General features: G+C 38.5%; 1 protein-coding gene across 1 annotated transcript; it reads right to left on the reverse strand.

Annotated features, from left to right (window-relative positions):
- Positions 1–10,206: 10,206 nt before the first annotated feature.
- Positions 10,207–21,715, reverse strand: anxa4 (annexin A4). The gene is made up of 13 exons (XM_012876391.3): positions 21,576–21,715; positions 20,378–20,427; positions 19,212–19,293; positions 16,597–16,691; positions 15,698–15,811; positions 14,786–14,876; positions 14,350–14,429; positions 13,065–13,121; positions 12,875–12,968; positions 12,543–12,638; positions 12,133–12,191; positions 10,667–10,789; positions 10,207–10,418 (listed from the first exon to the last, which is right to left on the reverse strand). The coding sequence occupies exons 2-13, from the start codon at positions 20,384–20,386 to the stop codon at positions 10,362–10,364; spliced, it is 957 nt and encodes a 318-aa protein (XP_012731845.2). The 5' UTR covers positions 20,387–20,427; positions 21,576–21,715; the 3' UTR covers positions 10,207–10,361.
- Positions 21,716–23,252: the final 1,537 nt, after the last annotated feature.

Consider the following 23,252-nt stretch of genomic DNA (forward strand, 5'->3'; position numbering starts at 1 on the left):
TGAAAAAATGGGAGATAATGGGGGAATGTTTTTATTCCACAAATGAAGAGCGGGATCTCATTTATAGAGAAAGATCCTCGATTTCAAAAGAAGACTCTTTCAATTAAACCCCCCATGTAAGCCTCCTAATTATGACACATTTCAAAGCTTCATCTGTCAACTCACTTTCTTTGTAAAGACCAGCCTTCTACTTACTGCCTGCAATATGCAAATTAAGCAACAAGCTGCAAACAAGGTTGTTTTGCTTGAAATCACAAAAATCTTTATGGATGGAGAAAATACTAAGAGCTAATAAGGATCTAGGTCAATTAGAGGTTTAGATCCCCTAAATTTGTTGCCTAACAGGATTCTTAAAGGCAAATACTATAATACAGATTTGTTTCAGACGAATGAACGCAGTTATAAAAACAAGCTTTTTTCTTGTAATAACTTCGGACCGAGGGAAAACCCTTCATCTTTTGTCAAGAATGTGAGAAAGTTATTTATGCTTTTGTCCCATTCACTTCACCTGCATCAGCATAGCCACAATGGACAGTCCCTTGCATTGCTTCGTTGACGACTTTGCAGCAAACCCTTTATACCGAGCATGCGTGTAGTGACAGTGGAGAGGAAAACTCCACTTTAACAGAAAGAAACGTCCGTCAGAACCTGGCTCAGTTACAGAAAACAGAGCAGAGATACATAAAGAACACAGAAGCACAGACCCAGGGGAAGTTTCTATATAAGGGACATAGAACATGAAGTTGTTGCAGCAGTAACTCACCAATACCCCCATCAGGAACAGTGTCAAACCTTAAATGAATGCAAGACCAGTTGTACCTACTATGAGGAGATAAAAAAAACAGTACATAAAGTTAAAAGCTGAAAAACACCCAATAATACAAAATGTAAAATGATAATATCTATGACAACGCATGAAAAATATGTTTGTTTTACGTAAAGTTAAGGTGAACTCTGACTCTTCTAGTTGAAAGGTCAGTACTGGTAGCCCTTTATATGACACAACACCAATGAAGTGGCTCTCAGTTTCAGAAAGGTTAGAGACCCTTGATCTGAAGGTAAGCGTCAAAAAGGAAATAAAAGCTTTAAAATACTCCCTAAGCTAAACTTTATAAAAATTCTAGAACAGCAGCACGTCTACATGATTACAGACCTGCAAACAGGAGAATGTGCTCATAATACTGAAAAATTTTGATTTGGCAAAGTGGATTTTAAGATATGTGGTTTGACCAGCAAACCAACTGTGCAGCTACAGTTTATTCACATAAAACTGACAGAGCTGTAAAAACAGATTTTGAAAGGAGCTAGATGAAGCTGAGGAGATGAAATCTCGTTATCTAAGAGTGTCAGCTGCCTAAAAAAATGGAATGAACACGTTTTGTATTCAACTTTGTATGTCTTGCTTAAAATGAAGTATAATATGTCTCCTTTAACCTTGCCCCTTCAAATTTATCAAATGATGCAGAAGAAGTAAACGCCTTCGTACTCGCTGTTTTCACATTTTCATGCAACAGCAGGCCTCCGTCAGTCAATCTAATATCTTGTTTATCTGTTGGCATGAGAGATAAAGGAATAATTCCATTTGTTGGCTGTCTTTCAAGTTGCAGTAATTGTTTATAAAGTCTGCTTGGAGTTTTTTTTCCTTTAGTAAGGAATCAAATATGCAAGGAGCCATCTTCAGTGAATTGTTTTAATTGCGCAATGATGCACAACATGAGATCCACTTCTTTCCAAATTTTATATTAAGTATTAAGAACGTTTTACATATATAGAGGTGTCCTATTGTTGCAAATGTTTTACAAGTTTTATTCATCTGGCTTCTTTTAACAGCTAAGGTAAAATAAAAAAAACATGTATATGTGTGCAAGGCAGGTGAGAGATTTTACCTCTGCTCTCCAGAGCTCTGCTACATAATTTATGTTTACTGTAAAGTCCCTGCTTGCATCTGTTTCTGTGCACCAGCTGGCAGATATGTTTAAAATGTCTCAAATCTGACCCACAGCCACATCAGCTGAAGCATAAACAAAAGTTGGTCAAGACAATGAAGAGAGTTTCAGTTGTTCCCAGTGACGCTAAACTCAGCTAAGTGAAGTGTAGTCCAGCTGCTTAGACTTCCAGCTGGAAGTTTAAGCAGACAGATGATGGCTGTTAATCTAGCAGCACATAATTATACATCATTTTGTGTTTTTAGATTTATTTCCACTATTTCACTACAATCAAGAAAACAGACATAGCTAGTTTAAAGTGTTAGGGATAGTACCTCATACCTACCTTTATGAATGTGCATCTCAATAAATTAAAAATAATTACTCAAAAAGTAAGATATTTGAAGAGTTATATTTTTTTATCAAATTTAGAAAAAACAACAGTCATGGTGAAGACTGCTGACTTTATAGTTGCCAAGCAGACAGTGGAAAGTTGAGTGGAGGGAGAAAGGGTTACAGAAAAGGTGATAGGGACAACCGCAGCCTTGAGAGGTTTATGAAGCAAAGCCAATTTAAGAGTTTTTGAGGAGAACCAAAATCTGGGACTTCATCTGCATTTAACACTTAAAGAGCCAGCAGGCACAAAGGTGTTTGCTGGCTCTTTATGGGCTACAGATGTCAGATTCTTTGTGTTAAACCCCTCTGGACCAGAGACAGTATTAAAAGCACCTGAGCAGCCGTTGATCAGAGGGCAAAAGTGGTCTTATAAAACTAAAAGCAAATATTGTATTTCATTTGGAAATCAACATTCCAGATTCTGGTGGAAGAGTGAAGAGACATAGAATCACAGAAAAGTTCTTCATAGACTAGTGTGAAGTTTCCACAGTAAGGGCTGATTTCAGAGGCCATCTGTCATCTGCTGGTGTCCAAAGAACTTTGAGTCTCACTATAATGACAAGATTTATGGAGATGAATATTAAATTTTCCAGCTGCATCTTGGACACGCCCACACTGCCAAAAGTACAGATACCTGCTTTACTGACCGTGGCAGCATTAAGCTTGATTGACCGGCCCGATCCCGACAGAAAAAGTTGTATGACAAAGAGGAAGATAAGAGACACCAGACCAAGCAATACAGACAAGTTGAAGGCCGCTATTAAGGAATACCATGGATACAGGAGTGGTAGAGCATGAAGCAAAACGGGTAAGTGATGGTCTTTGATTTGTCCATTTCTGGTGTTTTTCAGACCAGTGATAAGCTCCTGCGGAGGTTGGAAGGTTTTACTGGTAAATTCTGAGGATGAAAATCAAATTAGCAAGTGACCAGATGATCAAAAGAATGGCAGTCATGATTCTTAGCTCAGGTTTACTTCTACAGTTCAGTAACTAGATTACACTAGAGGCATAGCAAAAAGGAGGAATGGATTACTGTTATCAAGATTGACAATCTGGCAAAGAGTGCGAGCTGGTTTTGTACCACGACTTAAACAGCTGAAGGCTATCGGATGAGAGAGCAGCACAGCAGTCCAGAGGAAGCAGACAGCACAAGACAGGTGAAGAAAAAGGAGAAAACAAACAGAGTGAGTCAAAGAGTTGGACACAAACTAAAGTAAATTAATACACCTTTAAAATGTATAGCTGTATAGCCACTGGAAATATTCCGTAACATTTCAGTAAAATTATATGAAGCATTCAATGATTGAAAAAAAAAAGCTCATCTTAAGTTTTGGCCTCAAAGTGGCAGCTCTGTTTTCTGTTCGAAAGGAGATCATGCAGCCCAGATGGATGTATGAAGAGGTAGAAACATGTCTGACTATAGATAAGATAAATAAATAAATATATAAAGGGACTGATTTGTGAGGAGACAGTCTGAGGCCTCTATGTATGTATGTATGTATGTATGTATGTATGTATGTATGTATGTATGTATGTATGTATGTATGTATGTATGTATGTATGTATGTATGTATGTATGTATGTATGTATGTATCCTCTTATTTCACAAGTACTGTATGTGGTTTTTTTTGTGTATCTGTACATTTCTGAGCTGTATCTTCATTGTCTACAAACAATGTGATACAGACTGATGCTGCCAACGCTACCTGTGCAAATGCCATTGTCATGATTTAGGTTTTTTGGGTTTTTTTTGTACTTGGGCTGCACTGTGGACAGTGGATGCCACTGTTGCCTTGCTGCAAGAAGGTCCTGGGTTCAAGTCCTACCCCTGGGTCTTTCTGCATGGAGTTTGCATGTTCTCCCTGTGCATGCGTGGGTTCTCTCTGGGTACTCCTGCTTCCTCCCACAGTCCAAAAACATGACTGTTAGGTTAATTGGCATCTCTAAATTCTCCTTAGGTGTGAGTGTGTGTGAGAATGGTTGTTTGTCCTGTCTGTCTTCGTGTTGCCCTGCGACAGACTGGCAACCTGTCCAGGATGTACCCCGCCTCTCACCCATTGACAGCTGGAGATAGGCACCAGCACCCATCGTGACTCCACTAGGGATAGACATGTTAGAAAATAGATGGTTGTTTTGGACTTTTTTCTAGTTTCAGCCTGTCACCTCTCAGCCACCAGCCACTATAAAAATCAGCTCAGTCTCCTTCCAGCCAACACTCTGCTCTTAATAAGATCTACCTGCTGCACTAATTGGGGTCAACTCTGCTTGCCTGCTCATATGCCTACTCATACTAGCCTCGTGAGACCATCCTGATCTCGCGAGCTTTCAAGGTTTCACTCGCAGATCAGTCTGGCTACTCTCCGTTAAAGAAAATTTGGAGCCGTTCACCAAACGAACGTCCAATCAGCGTTGGCTTTGAGGCGGGTTGAGGTGTGACGCAACGGGAAGCGCGACAGTTCAGTCTAAAGAACATGGCGGCTTCAGCCGACGAAACTAGCGTTAGCGTGGCTATCGAGCAAGTTTTATCGGAATTACAGAGTATTTCTTTGCTGAGCTAACGAGCCTTTACCTGCAGCAGCAACAGTAGCTTGGCTTGTGGTTGTGTTTTCGTCGTCGCTCTGTTACGAGCGACGACGAATCTGATTGGTTTATTTGGCCCGTCTATCACCAACATAGGCCAATCAGCTAACCAGTATTTTCGCCCCTTCCCAAAATTACTTCAACGGAAGGTTTCCAGATGGATATGCGGAGCAAATCTATCTGGCGGAGTCAGGTAATACTTATACCTGACTCGGTCATCAACTCACAGCCTGAACGTCTCGTCTCGTCTCATGTGCACTGCCGCCTTGACACTCCCAGTTTCTGTGTGCTCAGCCTTGTGAACTTGGACTTTCTGCTTGAGTTCAGCCCTCACTGACGTTAAGTCTCCAGAACCTGCATGCTGCTCGGTTCTGCTCTTTTCTCTGAGTTCCTGCCTTCATCTCTCAGTCTAAGGCTACGTTCACACTGCAGGTCTTAATGCTCAATTCCGATTTTTTTTGTGAAATCTGATTTTTTTTGCGTGGTCGTTCACATTTCCAAATATATGCGACCTGTATGTGATCTCCTGTGTGAACTGAAAGCGTTCAACCTAAGTGTCCCGCATGCGCACTCGAAGACGCGATGACGTCACACGTAACAAGCGTCCTCAGTGTAAACATGGATTATATTGCTGGCGCGCATTTTGCGGTCATTAATTTATTTTCTAACCGGAGCTTTCCCTCCATTGACTGCTCTTCTCATTGTAGTCCGCTATGGGTGTTGTCTTTGTTCCCGCTTCTGCACAGCAGGACGCAGAATAGTGACGTTTGTCGAGTATCGGTGACGTACAGGTCGGATAAATGCGACCCTGGCCGTACAGACACAGGTCGCATTTGAAAAGATCAGATACGTATCGGATCCAGGACCACATATCCAAGTGGCCTGGGTCGCATTTGAAAATATCCGATCTGTGTTGTTCAGACTGTCATAAAAAGATCAGATACAGGACGCATATGGGCAAAAAAATCGGAACTGGGTCACTTCAGGCTGTAGTGTGAACGTAGACTAAGTCTGTCACTATCTGCATCTTCTGGCCACCTGCTCATACCTGCCTGCCTGCATCATCAGCTAGTATTCATCTGTCAAGTCTGCTTCTGCTTGTTTGCCTCAGCTGCCACAACTCATCCTCACAATAAACTTTCTAAACAAATTCTGTGTTCGGCTGATTTTCCGGTTCTCCAATTTAATCATTACAGCCATTATCTTTAGGAGGATAATCTAAGTTAATATGTCATTTTAAAGAGTTCATCTGCAGCAGGAAACCTGGTCTGTTATTCTGTTGCCTGTGTTACAGTAATAAACGTTCAAATTACAGGCCGTGATAACAGCAGTGGGCATCCTTGTTTGTGTTAATTAGACCTGCTACTTGAAGACAGATTTGGCTATTACTGAATAAACTGGTTGCAAATGAGTTTGTACAGTAAATAGAGCCAATTAGAAGCTCATCAGAAGCAAACGCTGCCATCAGCACTACTTATTTACTACTTCTCCGGGGTTAAAAAAATCTACCCACCAAACTTGTTTGCCTTATTTCAAGGCAAAGCACACTTTATCGTGATCAAGGTCTGTTTCTGAATTTTAGATTTAGTTTGGATTTTATTTTTTAACTAGCTTAACAACATTTCACAAGTTTGGAGAAAAATAATAGAACATGAAAAGAAAAAGTAAGCCTGCAGACTCACACACGGGCAAGAAAAAAAAAATAGACTAAGAGACTGTACAGTAAATAATTAAAACATAAGGAAAATATTCATGTACAGTTGTTCAAAACAGCATTCTCAGATATAAATGAATTAGTAACTGTGTAGGGTGATTTTTTTAAATGTACAAAACATGCATGTATATTTGTGCAAAAAAACAACAGACTATTTGCAAAGATTAAAGTAAGCTGTACAAAAAACAGCGATGTTTGCTTTTGTTGAGCTTGTTGGAAGCAGAGATGGTCATAAAGTCTCATGGCTCCAGGAAAGGAAGGAACTGCGATAAGGTTCCTTTGGTTGGGAGTGGCAGCTTAGCTAACCCTAACCCTTGCTTGAATACATTTGTGCATTAACATTTTTGCAGACAAATGGTAAATCATGAATATAAAGTTTAAACAAAATTGGTCACAGGAAAGAGTCTTGTTAGAGCCAGAGTATAGTCAAGGTGTATCCAGTTAAAGGCTCAAAATTACCTGCAATCTGGCAGCTTTAGATTTAAAATTACTTTAATTTAACCAAGTAAATTTGCTTCTGACTGGATATTACGTAGCCATCTCGCAAAAGATAACACAGCAATGTTCCTGTCTGGAAGCAAAAAAAAATTCAACAATAATGGCATGTTGAAAATGCATTTATTAAATAGCAATATTATTAGCATTACAGCAATAAAATGCCTTCTCTAACTGAAAGACACTCCAAAAACTCCTGCATGTCTCCACTGGTGTTGTTGACCATTTTCATGAACTTTAAGTCTTTAAGGTCAGAAGGCCTCCGTCAACCTAACCTTTAGCTCCCTTCAAAGTGTCTCCGTCGGTTTCAGGTCATAACTGTGGCTGAGCCACTCAAAAACTGCAACATTACTTAAAAAGAAACACACATGTCAAAAGAAATGAGTACTGCTTATCCAAATCTTCAAGGGGTATAACTAATTTTGAGTCTGATTGTACGAACAAATTTGAAGTACAAAAATAATGAATGTTTCTGCAAACATTTAAATAAATGTTTTTTGCAAACCACAATGACGCAGGACCATTTTAAGGAATGGTATCGAAAGCTCTTGTGGAAAGATTACACAATTTCAAATAGTCAGATTTTAGAAAAACATTTATTTTGTTTTATGCTTCTAACATAACACATAGTTAGAAGTCTTACCAGCTTCCCTAATCACAGTAAGCTATTTTTATTTAGCTTGTTTACTAAATTAGTCAACATCCCTGCTGCAGAATCAGCATTATGTGCCACGTTTTTGCACAGAATTTGACTTTGGTTACAATTTGCTCTGACTCAAACCTTATGTGTAAATATACAAAAAATTAAAATAGAAAAAAAGATTGTAAATATTGTATGTATGTATGTATGTATATGCATATTGTTTTTACATAGGAGAAAGACAAGGACGAGGAGACTTTCTTTCTGAAAGAAATCCACAGCGTAAGCAAAAGTAATTTTAGTGAACAAATCCCAATGTGTGTCTACCTCAATAACAAAAACTTCCTTATTTTCAAAAGTAAAGGAGAACTCTTGGAGCTCCTGAATCTGTCTTTGATTATTCCATTTTTGGGCGAGGAGCGGAAAGTCATGTGGCCTCTAGATTTAATTTAGAAGTATTGGGTCATAAAAACACAAAACTCATATTATCATACACTCTTCACACATATTACCTTAAAACGGTCGTATGAAATTGTGTTTCAGCCAGTAGATCAATTTAAATGTAATTGTTCTCCCAAGATTGCTCATTTTGTGCAATTTTCCCTTGATTAAATTTGTTATAGCCTACTTTTCGTTTTTATTACACCTCAAGTTCTGACAGGGACAAAGGTATAATTACTGTGGGGGGGTGGGGTCTTCAAAAATGTGTTTTATGGCCTATATTTTGTATTGGCGAATGGCCACTTGCGTTGGTCATACATCCCCTGCTCCCTTCAGTTTGCTGCTGATTGCATTCTGAATATATGCCAAACAGTTCTGTCTGGTTTTTCAATAAAGGAAATCTGCCTTAGTGAGAGCTTACTCTCCTCTGCAGCTTATTCATAATAACATCCTGTCCTTGGTTCACCTGGAACACGCTGTGCAACTGCATCTATTTGATCTGCTATAAACTCAGTTTGTCCATCTGAACTTAACTGTGAATCCTTGAATTAAAAAAGCCTTTTCCTCTTGTGGTTTTTGTGCCCTTCTTGCATCATTCACATGCTCTTTTATCCATTGTATGGGTCCAATCTTTTATCTTTTCTTTGGGTTGCTTGATTATCAGAGTAAAGACAGCGCTTTATGGCTTCCATCACATGTGCACTCTCTGCAAGTAGATGTCCTGCAAGTTTGAACTGTCCCCAAGAGAAAAATGAAATAGACGAAATGGCATTGAAAATGTGAACCGATGCAGCAATCTTGTTTTTCATTTGCTTTATAATTTCTCGGAGGCAACTGGCACAAGCAAAGTGGTAGTGCTTTGGTTCATGCTTTGCAAAAGCAACTTCTTTTAATTTTGTCACAACCTTTTTTTATATTGGGATTTTCATGTGTTAGAGTGTGTTTTCAAAATGTTGCACTCAACAAACCTGGTCTTTTATGTGATAGTGACTGTGTTAAGCAGAACAAATAGAGAAAATTGTTAAAAAAAAGAGGTGTTAGTGGTGCTTTGGTAGCCGATGCGATGTAACTGGAAGTGGACCCACATATCATGTTCTGGTCACGGCCTTATACAATCATGGTTTGGCCCCGGGCTGCACTAATATACTTCTGCTTGAAAGAGATATTTTCCCCAAAATACAAATTAAATCTGTTATAATAGCATACCTTTAGGGGGTACAATTACAACTGCATGACAGTTTAGGCAAATGCTGTTTGAAAATACTATTAGCACAGCACGAAGAAGATTGCTACACTAAATGGCAGAACAATTGCACAGTAACTGTTCATCACTGAGATAATCGTGCAGCGTTTCTGGGAGTCCCGCCAAATCAAGTGAGACATGAATGAAGGCAGCTCTTTAGACGTCTGATATCGTGAACAGCAGATCTGATGATTTTTTTCCCCCTCATCAGATCCATAGTTTTTCCAGAGCAGAGCGTGAATAGGTGGATGTTTTTCTGTACAGACTAAAAGCTGGCTTGAAAAAAGTCATGATGTGCCAAAAATGTAAAGAGAACTGATGAATTGTTAAAAAAATATATATAAATGTACTATATAGAAAGGGTTCAGTACAAGTCAGACCATCAGACTCTCCTGCTCTGTGCAGCAAAACATTTATAAGAGTTAGTTTGGTTCCTCCTAGTGGTCTCCTTGAGTATAAGCACTGCATTAAATTGAGCTGTAACTTTTTCTTTCGGCAACACATCTTTACCACATCCTCTTGACTAGAGTATATTTTATTGCCTTCCACATATCTGTTAATGTAATTAAGTCCAATGAAACAGAGCTGACTTAACAAAGGAAGACCGCTGTGACCAATTAAGCAAATGGGCTTTACTGACTGGACAGAAGAAGAGTGAGAGTCATTAAGCATTCAACTTTTATATGTTTGAAAGGTTTAGGAGGCATCTGTGTTTCTCTAATACCATTAATTACCTCCCAAGATGTGATAAATTACAAAAGAGACAGAGGTGTAAAAGTTCACTGGTCTTTGGTTTAATTGGTATCAGAAACAGTGAAACAAGGCACCGTGTTAATTAGCAAAATGAGAAAGGCAGAGAAGAAGACAACATAAAAAAACATGATGTGGTCTGAAGAAACAGGGCTGGATGTTCCTCTGAGGTTGTTCCTATTCACCTCCGCAAAGCTCCAGCAGGATTTTACGATAGTCGCCTGAGGTATCTCCCTACAGGGTGAGAGAAAGATCTGTGAGGATTTACAAGTGACTACCAATTCTTCTTCTTTATGCTCCTTTTATACAGATAGAAGCCTTGTGGAGAGAAAAAAAAAGACTTTGCTCGTGTGGTAAAAAATGATCAATAAATCATCCAGAGGCTAGCATCACATAAAGCTAAAATTGCAATTATCATTATTAGATCATGGCTGATGTATTGTAAAGCTTGTGCTGACTACAGAATGTTCACGCCCCCTCACCTTGATGAAGGAGTATAGAGTCTTCCCATACATCTTCAGGAACTGCGCCTTAATGTCGACCATGTCAATTTCAGCCCTGGAGACCATTATTCTGATGAGGACGCTGTCTGTGGTGCCCAGCCCCTTGATGAGAAAGACAGAAAACAGGATCTCAGTTGTATTCATGACTCATGATTGTAGACTATTTATGTCAGGGGCTGAGGGCAGTTGTGAATGCTAAAAGATATGCAAGCACAATTTACATCAGAAGGAAATAATAAAAACCCAAATCAATCAATTTTGTGACATTTTTATTTTATTTTTGCGACTTAATTTCTATTTAATTGTAGCATGCATTTGTATCCAGCCCTCCTGGGTCGAATATGGATGGAGAGCAACTGTGAACCTAAACTTTTAAATCTTACTGGAGCTTGTCAAATGGATTTACATCTGGACATTTCTAACAACTGAACATGCTTCTATCTAAAACATCCCATTGGAGCCCTGGTTGTATGTTTACGGTGGTTGTCAGGAAGGTGAACCTCTGCCCCATCCCTAGGTCTTTGCAGCCATTAACAACAAGTTTTCTTTCAGGATTTTCATGTATTTAGCTCCTTCATTCTTCTAATCAGCTCTGAACCAGTTTTCCTGACTCTGCTGCTGAAAAGCAACCTCACAGCGTGATGTGGAGATGGTGTTTTCACTGCGATAATAGCTTTTCACCAGATATAGTGTAATGATTTAGCCCAAAAAGTTACATTTTGGTCTCATCTGAACAGAACCCCTCCTGTCATATCTTTACAGTGTCCCTAAACGAGTCATAGAAAACTGTAAACAGACCTTTTTGCTGTGCTTTCTTTTACCTATAAATTTTTTCTAGCATTTCTTTAATAAAAACTTTTAAAGTACATGACTCCTATTGAAAGACTCTCCCACCTGTGGATCTCTGCATCTCCTCCAGAGTTACCAAAGGTCTCTTGGTTGCTTCTTAAATTAATGCACTTCCTTACCCAGCTTTTGGGTTGAAGTGGGCATGTCTTAGTAGGTTTACAGTTGTGACATACGCTTTTACTTTTCAGTGCTCTTGAGATGTTCCACTTTCGGCTTTAAGGTTTTCCACAACTTTATAACTAACCTCTGTGCTTTGTTGTTTGCCCTTCACAATGCTGTTTGTTCATTAATGTTCTCTTACAAACATCTGAGGTCTTCAGAACAGCTATATTTATCCTGTGATTAAATTAAACACACATTGACTATACTTAGCTATAAAAGCTATCTTTTATACTCGGTTTCACTATATTTTTAATTGATTAAAAGAAAAACTGAAAACAATGTTTTACATTTTTTCTACTTTTCAGTTTTGCAATACTTAGTGTTACTCGATCATATAAAACCACATTAGAATAAATTATAGCTTGTATCTGTAGCATGAGAGAATGTGACAGTGTAAGCAATATAAACACTTCTGCAAGGTGCTGTATAATTACCTTCATTGACTTGTATAGTCGTTCAGCAAAGAATGCTTGCTTGTTCTTCATGCATTTCACTGCAAAGCGAGAAAAATAAATAAAAATACAAGGTAATTTAAGTGTTTATCACACAAACATGGTAAACCAAAACTACAAGTAAGAAACATGTTGTGAAATTGTAGCTACACTTTTCTCAACGTAAACTTTGAACATGACTGAGAGTCACAAGAAGCAAACGAGAAGAAGTTTACGAGAAGAAGAAGAGGAAGAGGAAGGGCTCAGCAGAAAGAAATAAGACCAGAGTGGATTTGGGAGATGATTTTTTTTTTCACGCAATCCCCCTGAGGAGTGGAAGAGAAGGTAAGACTTATCTATATCTAACTCAAAAATATACCAGTTTGATCGAACAGGCTGGAGAAGAAGCTGACCTATGGCAAGAAAGACGTCCTCCAAGGTGCCCGACATCTCCCTCTTGATGCTATCCTCGATGTCTCTCCCAGAAATCTTTTTATACTCTTCAAACACTGCAGCATGAAACAATATGATGAGGATTTGCATAATGGGAAGCTGATCATTATGAGCTGTTTATACACTCATTTCTTAAATATGTGAAATTATTAGACTGAACATTTGCTCAAACACTTGCCACAAGGGGTCAGTAAAACCTTCCCAAGCTATAACTATACTTCTAAGGACGGCTTTGTTTATATGATAATAATAAAATAAAAAAAAACTGCTGGTCCCATTTTGGCAGGAATACCTTTCAGCAGATGGTTTCTGTTCCTAACACACAGCACTGTGAGGAATTTCACCTCATCAGTGCCCCAACGAGCCTCTCCAGCCTCATAGATGTCCTACAAACCAAGAAATAAAACATAAAATGAATATTTGATAGATATATTAATCATTATCCTGAGAGGTTAATTTAATCTGAAGGTGGACTCATTAACCTTTGCATCTTGAACAGCCAGGGCGTCATCCACTTTGTTGCTTTCGTCTCGTCCAGCCTGTAATCAAAAAAAAAAAAAAAAAAAAATAAGCAAAATAAACACAACTAAAGAATGTTTTTTTAAAGGCCACAACAAATCTTCTCTGTTAAAAACCTAGTTTGTTTCTATTGTAACTTTTTTCTCAACAAATATCAGACAAACAAGAATAAAACAAGGTTGATGTTCTTATATGAAGTGAGACAGGATTTTATCAGGTTGATCCAAACTAGCAGATTTGCTGTGTGGTTTACACAACCAAATGCATTTGGCACCCCTAAACAAATGCTTTAAAATGCCATTAGCTACTTTGTGTGTGAAATAGGCAGTGACTAAAGTGATTTTTTAATGCTAATAATGTAACATATGTTGTATCTATTCTATACATATAGTTTTTTCTACTAGTTTTAGCTCCTCTGATAATTGCTGGCACGTCTGGGGAAAACCGCACGGAAAGCTTGGAAATAAATCATTCTTTTGTTTCAGTAAGATTAGCTCACAAAGACAACTTTGAATTTTTATTTCAGTACATTAATTCAGTGTTAAAACTAATAGTTTTCACCCCATGAAAAAAAGAAAACTTTTTCCATAGCTTGTTGTTTACCTGGGATATAAATATGATCATCAGAAATCTTTTTCAGGCCCATTCCTCTGAGCTATTATTCAGAATGGGAAAGATACAGATGTGGTCATGAGTTTACATACAATGTCAAAGTTCCTGTTTTTTTTTTTTTTTTTATGAGAATGTCAACAGCAACAACTTTTCTGTCTCCCATGGTTAATGGTTGGCTGAGGTTATGTATTATAAAGCAGTTGTGCTTACAACAGCAACTACTGTTTTAATGTGCTTCATTTCTTTATGGCGAAAAGCCTTCAATTCATTACAATTCAATACAAAAAGATGTGTACCGATGCCCAACAGAAAATAAATAGTGTAAGGAAATAGTTACTTGCGTAGATATGCCTATATTTTTGGTTGGTGTCACAATTTGAAATGTTTAAACTGGAACTGTGAAAAAATAGTCGACTCAAGGACCAAAGGTTATCCTTTGACCACACACGGGTTATTGTTGACCGCAGAATAACAAAATTGGCCCCTCAGTGTCTCCAAGTCTCCATAACAAGCATTTATTTTAAGGCCTTTTGACACATCTTTAACTGGGTTTGCAGTAATTGTGAAGAGTGTTTGCCAACACCACAGATAAAAGAAGTAATAGTGGGGAATGGTTGGGAACTGATGTTTGCTTACCGTGAGCAAAGAGACCAAAACCCTTTTAAACATCCCAGAAGTGTCCCCAGACACATCTTCCTCCAGGGTGTTCCCATATTCTACAGGGAAAAATACAACACATCATGAAAAATTAACACATATCTGTGGTTTAGTCTTATTTTAAGACGGCCATTAAAACATGTCATATTTAGCTCCATGTGATCAGACAGACACTAGCTTGTGTCAGTTTAAAAAAACATCAAATACAGAAAAACAACGTCGAAAACAATGCACTCCCAGACTGAGAACAACTCATATCATGAATAATTTACTCCTTCCACTGGTTTCTAATAATGGGCCTTTAGTCGTCGCTGTGCAATATCGTATGTCATACCCGGGCCACAGGAAACAGCGAATGCAGACATATACGGTAAGTTAATGTAAGAACGTCGGTTCATGGAAGTCGACCAGTTACCTTTCTTATAGACTGCATTGATGGTGTTTATTTCATCGTTGGTTCTTGAAGCCAGAATATCAATAAGGCAAGCCTCTTCTGTTCCAGCCCCCTGTGAAGCAGAAAATTACTATACAATTAGTTAAATCAGTTGAAATAAGCCTAAAGCATATCTCTACAATTTTTATTCACTATGCGATTCGCTAGATCAATTTGGTTTATAAAAGGTCATATAATTTTTTTTATAAATGATGAACATCACTTATTTAAGAAATGACAGAACCTGGAGTCAAAAGCTCATCTGCTAAATACAGCAAATGTAATACAATGATGAGGGTTTAAGCAGTAAGCTGCCATCTAATGACTAAAAATCTAATTCAGGAATGACAGAGATCAGCGTTTATATCTTCCACAGGTTCTACCTTTTCCTGACTGTTTTTAGGTAAACATTTTAATACAAAACATTTGCCTTGATGGACTTTATCACCCCTCTTTCTTTCTACAAACCAGGAAGCAATCACATCAATTAACAATGGTGCAAAGGGCTATTTTGTTGTTAGCATTTGGACAAACGAAGTTTAGACAAAAACTAAAATCTATAATATCTAGTAAAACATAAACCCAATTATCCTACAAATAAATGTCCTTAAATCGTCCACATCTCCACTGATCCCACCCCTCTCTCGTCAGGTAAAGGCTTCAGAAGCATCAAATCCAGAACAAATAAGCTTTCTTTCGAGAGCTGTGCATGCTGTCGCCCCCTGCTGAGAGATTATGGTCCATCATATGAGGCTTCTGCTGCACTTGATGCCTTGCAATCATTTGAATTAGGTGAGCTGGAACAGAGACGCGTCTAAAACATGCAGGACAGGGGTACTCGAGGACCAGGGTTGGGAACCACCATCTAGAGCTATGTAGGTGAGAGAATCTGACCTTCATTGCATTTCTCAGCTCGTAGGCATCATAGACGGGCGGCAACATCAGCAGACCCAGAACGACACTCCTGAAGTTCCCACTCAGCTCTGAGGACAGATCATCAGCCAGCTCCTGATGGGACGAACAAAGGGATGAATATCAAGATATTTTTTTTGGTTCTCTCATAAATCCATGACGATTATGACCCTTAATGAAAGCTAAATGTGTTCTGGAGGCCGTGACACGATGGGTTCCCCACTAGAGGGTGTGGTTTGTGGAAACATTTTGTGAACAGAGTAGCTGGTTAACACAACTGACCACATGTGGGTGTCGCCGACGTGACTCACTCTTTCTGCTTGCTCTCAGTATTTGCTCTTCCTGCAGTTCCCTCAATGAATTCTCTGAACACTTTTTTTTTATATATATATAACCTCCAACTGGACATTTTGAGGAGAGATAATTTTTATCTCATTATGTCAATCTCAAAACTTCCCCTTCAGTTAATATATTGATCCTCTTTATTCATGAAACGAAGAAGCAGACAGATAGCGGCATTCCTCATTTGGTTAGAGGGCATGATTTATGACAGGAGGGAGCGTTCCCCTTTCCAGCCGGCTACAGGGCTCCTTCTGTCTCTGGCTGTGTTTACAGATGGTCCTTTCCATTTAATTTCTGCTTTCTGGTGAATGGTTAACTTGGACTTTATCTATTCCTGCACCACACCAACACGGAACGCATGATAAGAGCACACACTGGAACAATAGTGATAACACATCCAGTGTTTGCAGTAGGGCTTATTTGGGTCCTGTTCACCATTTTAAAGTTGTAAAACAGTCGCTTCTTCATCATCTTAACAAAATGTTTGTTTAAGCTAGTAATTCTGCTTCCACTCAGACGAACATTATGTTTGTTCTCACCTTCCCCACAGTTTGTTTGTAGGTCTCCTTGATGCGCTGCCTCTGAGCGACCGTACGGTGCGCCAGGACGTCGATGATAGCCGCCTCGTCCGTCCCTAAAAGGCACATCAGGAGACAATCAACAGTGAACAGACCCTTTCAGATTTCTTCTGGGTTTTTTTTTTTTTACACTATATATTTAACATCAAACAATTTTCTTAAAAGACAAAAAACAAAACGCTGATTTTTATGAGGACCTCATTCATTAAAGAAAAAAAGCAACCAAAATCTACCTGGCCCTATGCGGAAAAGTAATTTACCCCCTAAATCTAATAATTCTTTGTTCCATCAAGCTTTTACAATAATTGACAGTGGAAAGATTTTGGCCAACTCTCCTTTTCAGAATAGTGTTGATTCAGCCACATTAGAGGGGTTTTGAGCATGAAAGGCATGTTTGACGTTACAACACAGTGTCTCAAGCCAATCTTAAATCCACAATTTGACTAGACCGCTCCAAAACCTTCACTTAGTATTTCTGAGCCAATCAGAGGCGGAAATGCTGGTGCGCTTTGGATCATCGTCCTGCTACATACCTCGAGCAAATAAGCTTGAGGTCAAACTTACGGACGGATATTCTCTTTCAGGATTTTCTCAGAGCAGAACTCATGGTTTCATCAATAATCACATCACGACCGTGCTTTACTGTCTGATTATACTTTTCCTGTAATGCTGTTAGTTTTACACCACAGGTAATGAGATTCACACTTTCAAAAAAGATCTACTTCTGTGTTGTCAGTTCCCACAAATGTTTCCCAAAGATATCGGGGATGATCAAGAAGGTTGTTGGCAATTTTTGTTATCCTTTATTAGCAGTGGTTTACCATGGATGGTGTTTTTGCTGGCTCTCTTGTCTAGGGATAAATCACGGACACTGAGCCTAACTGAGGCCTCTAGTGCTTCAGATGTACTTTTTGGTTCTTTTGTGGCCATCTGGATAAGTCACTGATGTGCATTTGGGGTCATTTTGGTAGGTCGGGATCTTCTGGAAAGGTTCGCGACAGGTTCCATGTTTTCTCTGTATTTGAGGCTCTCACTGTGGTTCACTGAAAAGCCTGAGAAATTACTTTGTAATCCTAGACTGAAGGATTTTCCGTGACTGACTAACTGATCTTGAATTTGCTCAGATATGTGCAAGATGTGTTTCTTTTAGAGATAGTTTCTGCCTACTTCATGTCAGTCAGATTCTATTTCAGCCATTTCTTGATTATACGGGTCTGAGAGTAATCAGGCCTGTGGGTGGAGAAACTAAACCAAAGTAATGATTTAACAAGGGGCCAAATAGTCACAATTTCCAGGTGTTCTGTTTTCTACTCTGTATGAATTTTTAGTGGTTCTTTAGTTTCCTGGATAATGCTATGTTTAATTAATTATCCGTAAGCGATTGTTTAAATTATCTAGCGCTGCCATTTTAGTTAATAATTTGTGGATTAGTTAGTGAATCTGTTCTTAGTTTTTCAATGATCATTATGTATTATATTCTGTTACATTCTATTCCCGGTGTTCCTCCCTGTTTGCCCCTGTCAATTATTCTCCCTCAGCGTTCTGCCCTCATTGTTCTACAGCTGTTGCTTATTTCTCATCTGATTATTTTCAGCTGTGCTCTGCCTCGCTTTTCTCCTCACCTTCCCCTGTATTTAAACTCCCTGGACTCTTCACTCTCCGCAGGTTTCATCTGCTTTCCTCCGTGGAGCCACGGCTCCAGCCTCACTGTTTCTCTGTGGCTGTTATATTCTGTTACCATGCTACTACAATCTGTAAGTTCAATATTATTTCATTCAATTCTCGCATCATTAAGCTCTGCGCTTGGGTCCTCTTTCAACCTTTTATGACGAAATTATATTTTCCCCATCAGGTGAGGTTGGTTGGAATATCTTTTTAGTTCTTAATAAATAAAATCATCATATGCACTCTAGATGCATTTTGTATTTACTCTTGTTTTCTGAGTCCAATAATGACATTTGTTTGATGTGAAAACTTAATGTGTTGACCAAGAAAAGAAGAAACAACAAACAGAATAAATCTGTAAGGAGACAAACACTTTTTGACAGCAAACTCAACTTTTTAAAACTGAAAAAAGGAGATCCCTCCAGTGGCCTTGTGGATAATCCTGACACACAACTCTTTGTTAGCGTTGGTATAGAAACCTTCTGTTAGAAAAGGGCCGCAAACCCGGAGTCAGGAGAGTCAGATTAGCCCCGTAAACAGCATCAACATTCCTTTTTAGACATCTGACAATGTCGAGAAAAGGTCTGTGTGAATGTTTGTAACGCAGACCTACCCACGTCATTTCAGAGCAATGAGGTTAGTTTAGTATTGCAGTCTGCATGACCAGCAAAGTCCGGGTTTATTTCGTCTTCATATCGGAAGTGTGGGACCTACAATGTTGAAAGTCTAAAAGTCTACAGCTGTGATGACAAAACAAGCGCTCAGCAACACTAAAATGATGCTTCAGACTTTCCTCTAGAGCTTGGGAGGAACAGATTTTTTTTTCTTCTTTCCATGAAGATCTCCTTCTGCCAGACATAACTTTAGCAAATGGTGGTTTGTGAATGAAAGTGTCGCTGTGGGCCACTCACCAGCTCCCTTCATGGCTCCTCTCAGCTTCTGGGCATCGGCTTCGGCATCAAAACCAGCTGCTGCGGTCACAGTTCCACGGGTCTGCTCATAAATTACACATTTACAACCGCTTATCAATGAAAACTAATTAAAGTGAACAAAGAGCTTAAAGTTCATCTACATGCAAACTTGCCTTTTATAGAAATTCTAAAATACGTTTGTGTTTAGTTTCGTATATCACATATACTTTCAATTAGATGCATGGTTTTTTTTTCTTTGGTCTGATTGCATTTCTTTCTTTCTTTTTTTTTTACCATTTCTGATCTGTTTCTAACAACCTAAAACAGAAAAAAGTGGTGCAGGCTCTTCAAAAGAGGTTGCTACACCAAAAAAAGAGAAGCATTTACATGACTGTCAGCATTTATGCATCCGAGTCCGTGTCTCTAACCTTAATTTGTTCTGTTTTTTTACTCAAGGAAAGTCCACCAACGTATGTGGTGTTGTTTAATGCATTTTAGACCAAAATTGGGTGGAGATCTCAGAAAGATACACTATATGAATAGGAAAAAAACTATTGTGTATTTTGTCTTTAACCTGCCGATGACCAATCAGCTGGTCAGGGAAAATGGAAAGATGCTGATTGCTTTGTGCATCTCTAACAGACATTATTTCTAGTTTAAGACAGTTGGTCTCTAGCATAATATTTTCAATAAAAATAATGCCACTTTTAGATTTCCAGTGCACCCTGTAAATTAAATATTTTTTTTATTACAGATTTAGGATTTTCTGTAAGGAATTGTGGAGATATAACTGTACAGCTTGCTGCCTATCTTTAATATAATCATGAAAAAAGGAAAACCGTCCAGATGGAACAATTTAATTAAAAAGTTATACGTAGTAGTTACTCTTTTATTCATGAAATTAGTATTATGGTAAAAGGGATGTCACTTATGCTTAACTTTAGGATAAGTTCCTATTATTAACATAAATCACACCAATTGCCACAAATTTAAGCTGATGTCTGTTTAAAACACAGAGACACACTTATCATTCTACTAGCTGTCAATATATTAGCTTATTTCAAATAACTTTAGGTTCAGTGAATCGCTGATCTTACTGGTCTTGCATAATATGTACAAATATTATTGATGATTAGACTACTTTGGTAAAACAGTTACACACTTACTGCGGCCATTGTTGAATGAGGGTGTAGTTCTGATCTGAAGGTCTGGAGAGCTGAAAGGGAAAAAAAAAATACCACTAAGCAGCTCAACCCACAAGGACTGGGTTATAACAATGCAAGAAGAAACACTCCCCAGAATAAGATGCTGTCAAGTTTGAAAGCATCCCTCATTAACCTTTAATAAATAATGTATCTGCTTTATTATCGAAGTGAGAGTTTCCATCACACTCATTAGCTCGTGAGCTCTCCTGTGTCCAATTTCAGTACTGGTGTTGCACAAGCTAATCCCATAAAGTGTTTGTTTGTTTGGACACACCTGTAATTACTCCACCAGGAAAAATAGGTGATGGAGATTCATTCCCATCTACTGGCAAAGAGCCAATATATTGAAACTTGATATGAAAACAACCCGTAGCCCAGTAGATTAATCCGTCTGGTGAGCGTAAACTTTGATTTTAGAAATTATTAAGTAGATTCCAGGCTTGTAATACGAAAAAAAAACTCGCATAATGCTGGGAGACACTTGATCAAACACTATTGTCTGGATTGAGAAAATAGCCCCACTGATGTGTTTTTGCTCTGTTTTTTTTTTTTTTTTTTTTTTTTTTTTTTTTTTTTTTTAACTCAGTATGTTGCAACTGCAAACTATGATAAAGTTTATTCTGCAGCCGGAACACAAATTCTGATGATGTTGCATGGAAGCTTCAGACTGTATGTGCGTGACATTGTATCATTCTGTATTCAAAACTCATGCAAACGTGGACGTCCTAAACTGAAAGGAAAGACAGCAAGAAAAGATTCTTAATTCACTTTGTGTTTCCACCTAACGCACTAACCGCTATTAATGACTTCGTTCCTTGGCAAGCAATCAGAAACCGGATTATCAAGACTTTTAAGACAGCGAATATACTGGGAAATGAGCAACAGTACGAAGAAAGCGGAACTGAACAATAAAGTTTTGACTGGACTGGAGTTTACGCATATTCCTAAAAGCTGCAACAATGTAATGAATTAATGTTTTTGCGAACCTATGAAACAGTAAAGTCAACTCGTTACAGAAGGCATACGAGGAAGAAGACAACGGTTTAACTTGGCGTTGACGTGTGGGCACACCCTGCGCGGAGAAAAGCGGCCCAGCCTGAAGAGAACTCTAAAGTCAAAGAGTAAACGTGACCGGAGGAGCGCCTGAGCTTCGTCTCACCTGTTCTGATGACAGTGTTGTCCACCTGGAGCCCGACAGGAAGATATAAAGAGTAAATACCGACAAGCAGTAGATTTTAACCACAGCTCTGCTCACGGACCACCCACTTTAACTGTTTACGCGTGCACGTCATAGTCCGCGCGCAGTCACCCAGTTGTGTTTACTACCTGTGACTGCAGGGGGCGCTGTTGCATTCGAAATGTGTCAGCCTCGACTAGTGTTCATTTTCTGTAGTCCAACCACTGAGCTATATAATACACTGGAGTGCTGATTTTGCCGAAAAACTGAAGTCACTGGCCGCCATCTTGCTACTCCCTACTCTCACAGAATCCCATAGCATTTGGTTGCAACAACAAGCAGTTTTCTGGCTGTGGGAAAACGTTTCACAGGTAATTCTACAGTCAGTGAATGTACTAACACTATCAACTACTAGGAAATTATGTGCTGAAATATTTTACATGTTATTCATATTAAATATATATATGTGTATATATATATATATATATATATATATATATATATATATATATATATATATATATATATATATATATGTGTGTGTGTGTGTATACAAATATGTAAATATATGTTTTTGTATATTATTATTTATATATTTATAAATGTTTTATATATATATATATATATATATATATATATTTAAATAAATAAAATGCGAAATATTTCAGCACATGACTTTCTCATTACTTGATAGTTTTAGAACATAACATAAAAGTATATGGCATTTGACATTTTTAAAGTTTTAAGCCCCCCCCCTGAACATGAGAAAATCCTCGTTATTCGATGCTGTAGCGCACATATTCCCCAGTTACTGGAGGAAAAATAGGGAGTACCATTATGGCGGCCGGTGGCTTCAAAGCGACTCGTTCTAACAGCGGGCAATTAGCAATTCAGTGTATAATATAGCTCAGTGAGTCCAACACAGTATGTTTTTCTTTCTTCTTCTTTTTTTTTAATCAATCAAAAACATATTAAGCTTCACAAACCCAGAAACTAAAAATATCACTTACTTTGTCAGTCGGATGGGTGTGCTTTTCAGGTTGTAATGCATGCAGTGTGTGTGTGTGTGTGTGTGTATGTGTGTGTGTGTGTGTGTGTGTGTGTGTGTGTGTGTGTGTGTGTGTGTGTGTGTGTGTGTGTGTGTGTGTGTGTGTGTGTAAAAATATAAAACTAGTTTTGCGATGTTTTACCCACTAAACCCCACGAGACTTCCCAGGCAATACTAGCTGAAACCAATACAGAAATCAATCACATCACCTGTTGATACAATTGTAAGTGAAGACCTTATAGCATTGTTTTGGTGTTGTATTTTTTTCTTACCATGTACTCACCTGAAAAATAATAGAAACAGGGGAGAGCAATGATGAGAGGAAACGCAGCCTTTAACATCCCGATCATAGACATTTTATAGCATAGTATATAATGTCTATCAGTGCGTCCGAATTCAGCCGTATCCTTCAATTCCTTTCAATTCTTACGTCACAGCACGGTGACGAGGCCTGTCCGAATTCACAAATACTTAGAAAAATCCGTCATGCGGCCCACAAACGTGTCCTTCCTTTCCACGAGTATCCGTCTGGTGTATCCTTCGTGACTAATCGTATCACATGAGTCATTGTGGGTGGAAGAGAGTTGTTTAACCGGAAAGAGGAATGTTGG

The sequence above is a fragment of the Fundulus heteroclitus genome, unplaced genomic scaffold (assembly GCF_011125445.2).
Source record: "Fundulus heteroclitus isolate FHET01 unplaced genomic scaffold, MU-UCD_Fhet_4.1 scaffold_70, whole genome shotgun sequence".
Lineage (NCBI taxonomy): Eukaryota > Metazoa > Chordata > Actinopteri > Cyprinodontiformes > Fundulidae > Fundulus > Fundulus heteroclitus.

Coding starts and splice junctions, on each gene's coding strand:
- anxa4 (XM_012876391.3), bottom strand. Junction 12,969..13,064: donor TGGCTGTTCAAGATGCAAAG/GTTAATGAGTCC, acceptor CTTGGTTTGTAG/GACATCTATGAGGCTGGAGA. Junction 10,419..10,666: donor CTCTATACTCCTTCATCAAG/GTGAGGGGGCGT, acceptor CTCACCCTGTAG/GGAGATACCTCAGGCGACTA.